The 13,836-nt window shown below is 32.0% G+C and overlaps 1 protein-coding gene across 1 annotated transcript in view; it reads left to right on the top strand.

The window, feature by feature from the left end:
* Positions 1 to 13,836, top strand: part of ERBB4 (erb-b2 receptor tyrosine kinase 4) — a 722,586-nt gene that overhangs the window by 429,849 nt on the left and 278,901 nt on the right. The window contains exons 11-14 of the mRNA XM_039252967.1: positions 923 to 1,049; positions 6,409 to 6,482; positions 7,421 to 7,511; positions 9,683 to 9,882. Coding sequence (XP_039108898.1) covers positions 923 to 1,049; positions 6,409 to 6,482; positions 7,421 to 7,511; positions 9,683 to 9,882 — 492 coding nt within the window. The remainder of the gene's footprint in view (positions 1 to 922; positions 1,050 to 6,408; positions 6,483 to 7,420; positions 7,512 to 9,682; positions 9,883 to 13,836) is intronic.

The raw sequence follows: 13,836 nt of genomic DNA on the forward strand, positions 1-13,836 counted from the left end.
AAAGAGTGTCTTTTAAAAGGGCACACTTCAGACTTACTTTTAGTCTACGTTCTCTCTTTCTCTCCTCTCTCTCTCTGCCCCCAACCCATGCACCCACACAAATACACATACTTTGTTTTGTCTTCAAGTAGAGCCTTCAGAAAGTGTAGGTAACACTGAATTTAAGAATTTAAATATAAATACTTAAATAGCTCTTGATTCTGATTACAACTTACATCATTAGTACTTTGTTTAATATATATTTTTAATAAGACCAATATTTTTAAAACAACAGTTTGTAGACCATCCTTAGGCTATGAAATTATTTTCCTCAACTGACTTAAAAATATTAAAAATGATATTTTAGAAAGATGAGAAAATAGTTGATTTTATGTGCCAGGGCTAGTATTGATTGTTAAACGTTTTGTTTCAGTTATGCATGTGCTCTGTGGGTATACTGGGACTTGATATAAGATATGATTCTTATGGGGCGCCTAGGTGGCTTAGTCGGTTAAGCGTCCAACTTTCACTTAGGTCATGATCTCACGGTTCGTGGGTTCGAGCCCCATGTCGGGCTCTGTGCTGACTGCCGGCTCAGAGCCTGGAGCCTGTTTCAGAGTCTGTGACTCCCTCTCTCTCTGACCCTCCCTTGCTCATGCTATCTCTCTCTCTTTCTCCTAGAAATAATTAAAAAAATAAAAAAAAAGATATGATTCTTATGAGTCATGGTGACTAGACTATAATGCAGGGACAATATTTGAAAGCAGGCCCAACAGTAAAAGTTGCATGATTATTTTATTTGTTAGAAAACAGTTTATTTCTTATGTTGAATTCTTTTCTATCATTTTATAATGAAAACACCTGTTATTTTATTTTTAAAATGCACTGATTTCTTGATGACATCAAAGTTTCTCCCCTCCCTGACTGAGTCTCGTCTCTACAGCTTGTGATGGCATTGGTACAGGATCCCTGATGGCAGCACAGACCGTGGATTCCAGTAACATTGACAGATTCATAAACTGCACCAAAATCAATGGGAATTTGATCTTCCTTGTCACCGGTATTCATGGGTCAGTATTACATTTTTGTAGAAAATTATTTTACAAAGTATAGACAAAGCTTAAAAGATTCTTTAGCTTTGTCTGTTTGATTCCTTTTGACCCAGATGAGTTCTGCCCCACATGAACACCCTTCTCCAGCAAAGTCTGCCAGATTTTACCATCAGTGATAGTAAAAACCAGTTTTGAGATATATTCAGACTGTGAGTTTAGTAATACTTAGATTTGACAAAATGCATTTATATATAAACTAAAATGTATTTGTAAGACATCCTCCTCAAATCTACAGATTTCAGAAACCTTGACATATTTTTAGATATGTTTAGGGAAACGATATCAATGGGTACAGTGAGGAATTTCATTCCAACTCTGACGGATTAGTTCAAGAAAACATAAATTAATATTACATATTTTTAAGTTTATTTATTTATTTTGAGAGATAGACCACAAGTGGGGTAAGGAGCTATGAAAGAGGGAGAGTTAGGATCTCAAGCAGACTATGTGGTGTCAGCACAGAGCCTGTTGTGGGGCTCAAACTCACAAACTGTGAGATCATGACTTAACTCGAAACCGAGAGTCAGATGCTTAACTGACCAAGCCACCCAGGTGTCCCTTAATGTTCCTTTTAAAATGTATCTCATAGAAAACAAATCAGTAAGTTGAAATTCTCTTGAACTTTTAGAAATTCTCTTTGCCCTGATGTATCCTTTTCTCTTTCTTTAGGTTAGGAAGTTAGTATTAGTATAAGAAATCTATTAAATGAATTTCATTTTAGCAATAAAAATTGTAACATTTTCTGAGCTGCTTCATTACAGAACCACCTGCTGATTTTAACTGGGAAAACAACCAAGTTTGTATTCTTTCAGTTGTAATAAAAAATGTCACTATTTCTACTTTATATTTTATCTATTAATCTATATTACTCTTAATCCCTAAATATTAGTGCTAAAGGCTACAGATAAAGAATATTACATATTTCAATTCAAAATCTTAACTCTAAACATATATCACATCATATCTAGAAGCAAAATAATTTAACACATCATGAATAAATATGTCCAAATAGGAAAAGCAAGAGAAATAGAACAAAATGTTTCTTTCCATACAAATAAATTACAATAGATCTTATTACATAAAATACTTCTTTACTTTAAAATGTTGCTATTAATATGGGTTTATGCCAGATACTGTAATGGTATGTCCACACTTTCTGCCCCAGATATGTTATATTCACCCCAGGTGATGTTTACAAAATAAATATATATGGTCAAAATTTCTAACTTCTCATTAAAAATATGTAGACTTGGTTATCCTTAGCACATACTTCTAGATGGCAACAATATGTTGGAGCTGGGTAGTTCTAGCCATTTTGAGATAGGATAACCAAACTTACCATAGTCGCCACTGACTCTCTGAACCCATCTACATGTCTATCCTCACCTCCTTGGCCCAACTGGTAGGAGACCTGGGTCAACATTTAAGTGCATCTATATAATTGACTGCATGTATGAGATTTACTAAAACAATATATCCTCATTGTAACTATTTTCAAAAACCACATATCACCATGAATAAAAGATCATATCATGTTAACAGCCTCTTCTGAGAAATAGGAAGACATACCCACTTAATTCACATTGCCTCCTTTACATGGGTATAATAAATGAATTGGCCTCAGGTTCATCAGTGTGGGGAGATATTTGAAAACAATCTCATAAACTGCACTAGAGAAGTTGTTTTCATTCTAATCAGGCACATCTTGTGCATAGTTTTCTTACTTCCTTTTGAATTCTGAAATAAAAATCATAGAGAATATAACTTACCTATATCCATAATTTTATGAAGTGATTATAATTCTCTAATTGTAATTTAAAGAAATACAACAAAAGTAACATATAATAAAATATGTATTGTTAGAAAAATGCTCAGCTTCTACTTACTTGTAATGAAAGTTTGGATTTATGAGACCTAAGATTAGAAGTCATTCTGTGACAGAAGTATGGGGAAATAAAGAGCAGAGTAACATGACCACTGGAATAGGAAATAAGTAACAGACATATTGTTATATGATGAGAGGAAGATGGAATTAAATATTATTGAAATAGAGGCAATCTGACTACAGAATTACACACAGTCAAGGAATGATCAACTATGAAGTTTGTGCACATGAGTCCTTAATTGGGTGGGACATTTTATGGTTGTTCAAGACATAAGGCAAACCTTTGCTGTAAAAGACATTTAATTTTTTTGGCTTGAAGTTATTACAAAAAGCCTATAGTGTTCCCCAATCTATAGTGTTACCTTCAATCTTCTTTTTCTTTTTTTTTTTTTAAATTAAATTTATGTGTGCTTTGGGTAAAATAGCTAAGGTATTCCTTTAATAGGCAAAATTCATAACTAAATGAGATTATACTTTTCAAAAACATGTTTCTGCAAAAAACAAACTTATTGTCAATTTGTCAATTAAAATTTTAATATATAAAAGAACCCCAGAAGTTTTTTTTTAATGTTTATTTATTTAGTTTGAGGGGCAGGGTGGGGCTGAGAGAGGAAGAAGGAGAATACCAATCAGGCTTCTGCTCAACACAGTGCCTGATTGGGGGCTAGATCTCATGACCCTGAGATCATGACCTGAACCTAAATCAAGAATCAGAGGCTTAACCGACTGCCCCACCCAGGCACCTCAAGAACTCAAGGAACATAATTGGCATGTTTATAGCACAGTAGTGCCATTGCCAGAAATTACCTCGGCACTCTTGCTCCTTTATTTAGAATGGAAACCACAGGCAAACCTGTGATTAATGTAATCCATAGGAATGTTCACCTTTCATCTTTTGTCATGTTTGACAATGGTCATGCGCATGTACTTAAAGTAACAAAATGTTCACCAAATAAGCATGTCCATGCTGTGTTGCAATGAGACACAGACCAGATAGTAGTTAGATAATACAGTACAATGATGATAGACAATGGAAAAGAGATAATGGGTTTTAGTGAAAAATAAAGCAATTTCAATGGAATTGTAAAAATATGTTTCTCTCTATCCTGAGCTTTATTTTGGATCACTAAATACAATGACAGGGTGGACATAATGTTCTTTCACATGGCTCTGAATTTAGCTAGGGAATTTCTTGATTTTAAAGTACTATGGATTTCAAGTGGCTATAAGATGCAACTCCCTGCAGGTAGTTTGAAGTTGGTAAGTAGGATTCTGTCAACTTATTTTATGAGAGTCCTGAATCTCTCAAATTAAGTATATAAAATTTCTGTGGTCCATTGGGCTTCATTTGAACAGTCCAGAACTCATTTCATTCCTGGAAACTTGGAAGTGTTCTCAATATAGGTTTGTACTGACCCCATTATTATGTGCTTGCCCTGAATTTTTTGAGTGTTTCTCAATAAAGCCAAGATATTTGATTATATGACCAGAGCTGTTCTGTACACTGCTTTTCATCAAAGAACAAATGTTGAAAGCTCATTCTACTACCGCAGAGCTGATATCTCTGTGTATGAGTCTTTGCACATTAAAAAATGGTAACAACAAGATTTTTCACACATGGTGAACTTAATTTTTTGGCTTCATATTCATCAAAAGCTTACTTATTTGTTCAATGTATCTTCATTTATAAATAGAACAAGTTTTCCAAGACATTTAATTTAGACTTTAAGCTTTTGAGAGACATTCATATCACATTGAGGGAAATCTTAATTATGTGTGAATTATGGGGAAACTAATTTAGTGTTTCTCCAAGCCTTCTATAATACTCCCTGTTAAACTAGTAGTACGTTCTGCCAATTACACTTCTTAGTTTGAAACAATATTTAATCAAGTGGAGTTTCTGTTGTTGTTGCCTTTTTGTGTTTTGATTTTTAAGATATAGGATGCTGCATGGTATAGAAGAATACACAGATGAACCTAGTTGAGAGAGCCAGTACAATGGGGTTCCAGAGATCAAGGTTGCTGGAACTAATAGTGTTTTTAAGGCTCTAACGCTAGGATGAATAAATGTCAGTAGGTTCAGACTCAGATTCCTAAAAGATACCATATGTCTATCTGTTTGTCAGGGGTTATGGAGCACCTTGACTGATAGCCCTATTAAGGCTGCATCCAATGTATCACTGTATCCTTTTGTTTATTCCCCAAATAAAAAAGGAGGTTCTCAAAGATGTAAAACAGATGTACACAGCAAGAATAAAACTCAGTTGATTGCTACAGGTGGATACACGCTTCTAAGAAAACCTGTTCATTGTTCTTAGATTAGTTTTGCTTTGTTTTGTTTTGAGAAATGGTCAATGAATAGAACTTAATTTTTCTCTGAAGTGTGTGTAGTGATATGAGGTCTCTCCTTGTCTAGGATTATCTAGGTTGTCTTTCAAAGTAATAAAACTTAAAAACAAAATATATTCCTTAAAACAGCTTTAGGTATTACTTGAATTACTAAGAAATTTTTGGTATTGTGTTTATATTTAAGATCCTAGTTTGCAATTATTTTGTGTATTCAGTACATTATGCATGAAAAGTATCTTCCTAAGAAGAAAACTTCTAAAAAATCCATTAAATATTTAATTTTAAAAGATATTTTATGCTCATTTTTAAAAGACAGGGCATCTATATATAAATAACATTAATTACAAAAATATATTTATTCATTAGGAGACGATATTTTTTAAATCTCCAAAATTTACACTTTAAATTTACACTTTTTGGATATTATTAATTTTGTTATAAATTTTGTTTCAGATATTAGTATGATTCCTAAAGAAGGAAGCAAATATTTCCTGTTTTTATAAAAGCAAATATGAATAAACCAGATAGGAATAACACTTCTCTGAATAATCGTTATGAAGAGTAACTTTCATACAGTGTTACAAAAATCCACTAATAAATGTAAGGATACACCAAAAAAGATAAATTTGACTTCATGTATTTTTTTTAATATCCATCTTATGAAATTGTAGGTGCTGTTAGCAATTCAGAATGCTTTGAGAAGCCCAAAAGCCAATTGTTCTCACCATAAGTTATTTGCAGTTTATTTTTCCCAATTAAGAACAACATTTAAAGGCAAAATAAAATAAAATTGTTTATAAATGGACTTGTTATATTTGGAGGCTTCTTTAGGATACTCACACTGGACCATTCCTCTAAGTCTAGAATAGCCTTCAATAAACAGCTCATATTTGATGCAATCAAAAATGTCCTCAAAGCACCTTTTAATCCTTCTTCGTGTGTGGTGTGGAAAACTGGACAAGACATTGCTAACCTTTCTGTTGTACATAAAATTCAATTTGAATGAAGTAACTATAGTCACATTTCTTATGTTTTTACTCCTTTATATAATTTAAAATCTGGCTGTATCTTTTAATTCGTTAGGGACCCTTACAATGCAATTGAAGCCATAGACCCAGAGAAACTGAATGTCTTTCGGACCGTTCGAGAGATAACAGGTAATTTTTAAGTGTGATTGTTGTGCTAGGAACTATATGATCTTTAGTGTTTTACTGAAAATATTACATAATATTGAAATCAACTTATTTTCAAGGCAAATTCCAGTTTTAAAAATGCATGTTATTTGAAATGTTGGGTGTCTTTATTCCTTAGCACTTGTGCGCATTTGGAAAGCCCATGGAACTTATAAAATAAAATATCCTTGAAACTTTTTTACTTTTTTTGTGTCAACTGAACATTGAATCCATGTTTTGCTATTTATTTTTCCACAAGTACTACTGGGCATGGATAACATGTAGCACTCATTTAGGACTTATTTAGCACTTATTGAGCACCTCATATGTTCAGGGCTGTTATATAGTAGTTGATAGGGGACTCATAGACATAAATTAGATATGGATTCATGTCAAAGAATGGTAAATCAAATGAGGAGGGTTAAATATATCTATATGAATGCATTAGGATAAAATGTAGATAAATGGTGTTATAAGTATAAAGTAGTAAAGGTTTTCCAGAGAAATTAAAGCTATATTTTTCTCTTTATCTATTTGGACTTTGTATTTTGATTTTAGAAAAATAATTCAAATTAAGAATAATTTAAATCCTTTAATACATATAGTTCTCTGATTCCATGTGTCTGAGAAACCTAGATTTTTCGCTCATTAGTTTGATATTCATTATATTGAGTATTGTTAGCCCAGGAACTTTGAGTAAGGCCCTCAATCTTAGAAGAAGAAATATGAGATAGAATGACTCAAAATAGGAATATTCAGTGTATTTATTTTTACCTCCTATCTTTTGAGACATTTTCATTATATTTCAGGAATAATCAGTAGTAAACATGGTTACTGAGACAATGATATTCTGAGGTTTTTTGTTTTTGCTTTTGTTCATTTGTTTGTTGTTGTTGTTGTTTTACTGCCCACATTGTTTTTAGGTTTCTTGAACATACAGTCATGGCCCCCAAACATGACCGACTTCAGTGTTTTTTCTAACCTGGTGACCATTGGTGGAAGAGTACTCTACAGGTGGGTGTATATGTTTAGGGATGCAAGTCTTCCAGATTTCAAGAGTAGAATTATGTGTACAGATGTCAAAGTTTCAGCCTCATTTATTCTATATTTATTCTAGAAATATTGGGTTTCCATTTTTAATTCCAAAGGTAAGCCCAGTGAAAAATACCCCTTACTGTGCTTTAAAGTATGGAGGATACCAAATAAATAAACAAATAAATAAAGTACGCAGAATAAACAGTTTAAGTTTTCAACTGCCTGTCACTTAAAGCAATTATTAGTGTTTCATAAATACAGAGTGCATAATATGATCTCATAAAATCAAACCTTTTGATTTTATATTTAAACCTTTATATTTTTTAAAAAAATGGCATTGGATGACTTGGTACTGGCTTGCGTGTGTGGGATACACATGCTGTTTTACCAGAAGGCTCTTGTTCTGTTTCTGGTGCCAGCATTTGAACCATGAATCACAGGGCCGATATTTCAGGACTTGGATCACCAGTCTACGTGCAATGGAGATTAATAATGGACAGAACAATCAGGGCTCAGAAGGACACTGTTCTAAAGGTCTAATGTCAATATTTTTATTCACATAATAAAAATGAATGAGTAAATATTTATTACGGCGGTGCTTTATTTTATTTCAGATTTCATCTGTATGAGATTCTTATTTATGAACAATTAAAAGCTGATTTACATAAAGGGGTTTAGATTTAAGTTTTTCTGCTTAAATATGAAAGATGCCTTAAATCAGTATTATCATCACATATCCTATAATAAAATTTCATGAAAATATTATTGAATTTTTGAAAAGGGAACAAGTACTTAATGAAAAAGCATAGTTGAGAGATACAGTTTATACAAGTGCTATATACAACCAACTTTTATTATCCTTTGAATCAAATGTTAAAAATCTGTCAACCGTTATTGTGATCACATTATAATAAACAACACAAGATGGGAGCACAGATTTCAGAGAATGAATTACATCTCAGTTGAATATGCACATTACTTATATGTACATATATAAATCAATTTATCTTCAAGACATATATATATGGATATGTATATAAGAATATATGTAGGTATATGTGTGTATATATATATATATATATAATATCTCCATGTGTATGTGTGTGTGTATACATATATATAACACATGGGAAAACTTCTGAGCATTGACAGCAAAGTATATTTAGACTTATAAATAAAACAAAAGGGGACAGCTTTGATCCCCAAAATGTAAAATATTGTTCATTAGTTGATTGAAATGTGAGAAACACATGATTCTTTAGAGAATGAAAAAGGAACTTAATTACAAAATGTGGACTATGTTAAAATGTAAACAATTTCCTTGAAATGATAATTTGTTTCCACATTAGAGTTGTTATTTAATTTTTAGAGATGCTTTCCCCCAGTTGTCCAAGCCTTCTGAGTATTATTTTTTAACTTTTAGCTTAATTTTATTCTTCTCTTTAATTTTTAATGTCCTTTTCCTTACTTATACATTCTTCAACTATTAAAATTATACTCTGGTTTCTGAGGTATAAATTAAAGCTAAATAACTGTGGTCATTCTCTGCGATATTTACCCTCTGAAAGCAAGTCTAAATTTATGAAGTTGAGTAGAATTAATGTCTTACTTTATGTAGATGAACAATCATCCCATAAACATCTCTTAATTATTTAGGCTTTTTAAGGTTTTAATTTTTAAGTAATGTCTACACCCAACGTGGGGCTCGAACTCGCAACTTCAAGAACAAGAGCTGTGTGTTTCTTCAAATCAGACAGCCAGATGTCCCTAATTATTTAGTTTTAAAACAGAATTTCATCCTTGAGGAAACTTAGGGAATAGTGGGGAAAATAGGGAGCAGGTTTGCTAGTACTAAAATGTAAACAGAGATAGAGATATCATTAATATTTATATTTATGAAAAATGAACATTTTCCTTTTGGGAGTCAAATGCTTACTTTTAAAACTTGGTATATAGCATATAAAGAAATAATGTTCAGATCACAATGTATTGATTTAATCTATTTTTTATGATCTGTTCACATTCTTTTTGGAGTAAGATTTGGCATCCTTATTTTACTTCAGGAATGTATGTATGTCATGGCCAGAAAGTACTTATTAATATATACATATTAAACATTGTTCTGTTTTCTCCCCCTCCCTTCTCTTTAGTGGTCTGTCCTTGCTTATCCTCAAACAACAGGGCATTACTTCTCTACAATTCCAGTCCCTGAAGGAAATCAGTGCGGGAAACATCTATATTACTGACAACAGCAACCTATGTTATTATCATACCATTAATTGGACAACACTCTTCAGCACTATCAACCAAAGAATAGTGATCCGGGACAACAGGAAAGCTGAAAACTGTAGTAAGTACATTATTTGGACATTAAAACAAAAACTTTGGACACTTTCTCCCATCCTGTGTTGGACTAATCACTTAAAAATAACTGGTACAGAATTGTTTCCCCCTTTTTCTCAACCCTTAAGAAGGGAGGTAGCTAATCAGCATAGTGTGACTTTTTATCATCTATTGCATGTTTTTATAACATACTGCATGCTTGCAAATCTTTTCCAATCATAAGAACCTTCCTGTAAAGACTTAGATTCAATAGGTATAAATGGAACTGGGGATTCTAAATATTTAATAAGCATACTGGATAATTCCTTGCAGGTGATCAATTTGTAGAAATCTGGCCTATTGAATTTTCTGTTTGATTTTTGGTTTCAATGAATTTGGTATCATAGGATAACAGAGTATTTGCTATCTGGGGGTGGTGGCAAAAATGCAGATGTATTCTGGGGCGCCTGGGTGGCTTAGTCGGTTAACCGTCCGACTTTCGCTTAGGTCATGATCTCGCGGTTTGTGGGTTCGAGTCCTGCATCGGGCTCTGTGCTGACTGCCAGCTCGGAGCCTGGAGCCTATTTCAGAGTCTATATCTCCCTCTCTCTCTGACCCTCCCCTGCTCACGCTGTCTCTCTCTCTCCTAGAAATAAATAAAAATATTTTTAAAAAATGCAGATGTATTCTGAAATGTGTAAAAAAGGCTGTTAAGAAAGTTTATTTCATAAATGCATTTCTGTAGGCTTTTCATGGTTGCTTTGTTCATTTATTTTGCCACTTATTGATCCACTGCATCATTTTTTTGTTACACAGAAGCAAATGATGTTTTCATAGGCACATAACTATGGTATTCCTATCTTAAACTTTGATATTTCAATGGTTAATACTTAATTCTTCTGTGTATTTCTACTAAGTACTCTTTCTTTCTACAGCATACAAGTGCCACCGCTAAGCATGTATGTCTGCTTTACTTATGATAAATATCAAATAAAAAGACTTAGAATTTAAATGATCTATTACAAATACATATACTTGCTGTGGTCATAAAGTGTCAGTCTTCTTAAAAATCTCAACCCCTAAGAAACATTTTGCTGTTGGATTTCCTCAGCAACATTGGAACAGTCACGAAGGTATATTTACATAATGAGTGAGTTCATTTTGTATGTGTGTGAGTGAATAGCAAAGGACGTTTTTAAAAAGTATGAACTCTTAAGAGGCTTATATGATTTCGCTTTACCAAGTTAAAGAATGACTTAAGTTCTGAGTCCCCCACCTTCTTTCAAAAAGTGTTTAATTTGTGAGGAATTCACATTTTAGCTGCTTTGGCCCCTTATAAATATTTTTGGAGAAAAAAACTATTGCAACCTGAGGTTTTTGTTTCTTCTGTTCCACAAAGAATCGAGAAATATAAAATCTTATTATATATAAAAATATGTGTGTTTTTATTGAATAATACTTATCCTTTTATTTAGCCTGGATTATTTGCATGGTTTTATACCTTTTGATTTCTAACATAGAGCTTGTTTTTGTTCCTAATGCTTAAGCTTCTTATCCTATAGTTTTATATGTGTGTTTATATATGACCCAGACAGAATAGATTATTCACAGAAATTAAATAGAATCTTCCTCAACACAAATGTATAACTATTTTCCTAAATTAGGGTTATAGTTAGTCTCCTTTCTTCCTACTTCATTCAAAAAACAAAATAAAATAAAACAGTAGTACTACTATAAAAACAAGAAAACCTAAACCAAAAAAAAAGAATCAAAGAAACACATTCCTCTTTCACCCATTAATCATTTTACAAATCCCACATTTAATTCTTTTATCTTTTATAAACCTGAATAAAAAGTGAATGGGAAGGAGAATATGCAGAAAGAAATAAAATGTAAAAAAAACAAGACAGGGAGAAATTATGTGATCATTCCATACTCTTTAAGACTTCTTTTCAGGCAACCGAAAAAGTAAATAACAGTAAACTAAAAATCTAACATGTTTTTTCAATTGTCAGTGCTACACTTAGACTGAGTTTAGCCTTTTATCAGACCATGCATGTATTTTTTTGTTCTGTGTTCTTAGAGTGGACTTCTCAGTTTGGGGAAGAAATGAAGCAGTTAGAAGAAGCACAGTCACAAGTGCTTTGGGAGAAAATTAAGCATTATCTTTTTAAATTCATAACATTTTAGAATAAACAAATTTGCATGAAATCCATTGATCACAATTTGAATTTCAGTCTAATAGTACAATGGATCCTGAATTTTCAGAAATGTAACTACCTTGTAAACTTGACTTGAGAGGTGATGCTGCTGATGTTTACCTCGAGCCTGCAATGGTTGCCCAAACATGATTAAAGCCTTTTTATCATCCATAGTACTATCTGCAAATGTGAAAAGTTAAATATTTGCTTCATTTTCAATGCACTGCACATATTGCATTTTAAAGATGTTCTCTCTTAATATGCTTTGCACATAAAATATACACAATCACACACATATTCACACATATTCACAAGATACATACATATGTATGCATAACACATACACATGTACACACCCCTAGAAAACACACACATGCCTACATACGCAGTCACCATAAAATACTCTGATAGAAATTTGAGCATTGGCTTGGTAACTTCAAAGACAAGGCAGCCTTGATTCTTAACATTGTTTTTGGAGTTGAACATGATTTAAACAGCAATGACAATAAAAGAAAAACTTCACCTCACATCTGTAAAGTGTGAAAGTGGCTTGAGCAATCTTAAACTTTTAAGTCAAAATTTTCAAAGCAGACTTTATAGTTTGAAGAGATTGAGATGGAGAGAAACTCTAGGACATGAAAAGCTAGAACATTTTCTTTCTCCTTCATTTGTATGGCTATAGCACAAGCAAAATGACAGTGCTGGTTGGAAGAATTTTGGGGTAGGTTAATGAAAGTGTTTGAAGTTTCTTAAAATATCTAAACATAAAGTTTTAACACTAAAACATAAACAGTAAAGAGATTATATTACTTTAACCCTTCAGAATCCAAGTTATGTTTAAATTCATACACCTTTATCTTAAAATATATCTGTACATATACACTTAAACCAAACATAAACAAGAGAAAATAAAGTCTTAATCAATTTTCCAAAACGAAGTATATTTATTTTTCAAATTATCTTTGTTAGAAATCCAAACAATAGAAACATGGAAAAAGAATATGTAATTTTTATTTATAGATATATAGAATTTTTATTTATAGATATATAGATGATGAAGTATATCTCTTCACATAGAAATGGTATTAAAATAGATTTAAATGCTGTTCAGCCATCTGTCTCTATTTAATATGTTGTAAGCATCTTCCATGCAACATTTTACCTTATTGTTTTAAAAATATACATATAAATACATTTATTGACTAAGTGCCATGTTAATTGTAATTATATATATATTTACATTATTAGTACTGCCATAACATGAATCTTAGGTCAGAAAGCATGTGCAATGTTCAGTTATTTCCTTAATACTTAGAAGTGGGATTCCTGTGTAAATGAGATTACATGTGATAAATTTTGGTTTACTTTTCTACATCATCTTTCAAAAATGCTAGGTCAGTTTATACTTCTACACATGTTTGACAGAGAATATCTTCCACTACTCTTTATTACACTGGATATTATCTATGGTTTTAAATTTTGGTGATCTGAAATATGAAAAAGAGGTTGTTTAAATTTATATTTTTTGGCTGACATCAAACCTCTTTTTATATGTTAACTGAGCATTTCAATTTTCTTCTCTTGTAAATTAGTCAGTCATGAGCTTTATTTATTTTCAAATGGGAGTTGACCTTTTCCCTTTGGATTTGAAAGGCCTCATCACAAATTAAATATATTAAATTTTTATCTCTTGAATGTATTCCCTCTCATAGGTAATTTTAAAAAATTGCCTTTTGATAAACAGTTTATGTTTTTATCTAGTTAAGTGGTTAGATTGTTTT

Source organism: Hyaena hyaena, unplaced genomic scaffold, assembly GCF_003009895.1.
Source record: "Hyaena hyaena isolate Hyena2069 unplaced genomic scaffold, ASM300989v1 scaffold_435, whole genome shotgun sequence".
In the NCBI taxonomy this organism is placed as follows: domain Eukaryota; kingdom Metazoa; phylum Chordata; class Mammalia; order Carnivora; family Hyaenidae; genus Hyaena; species Hyaena hyaena.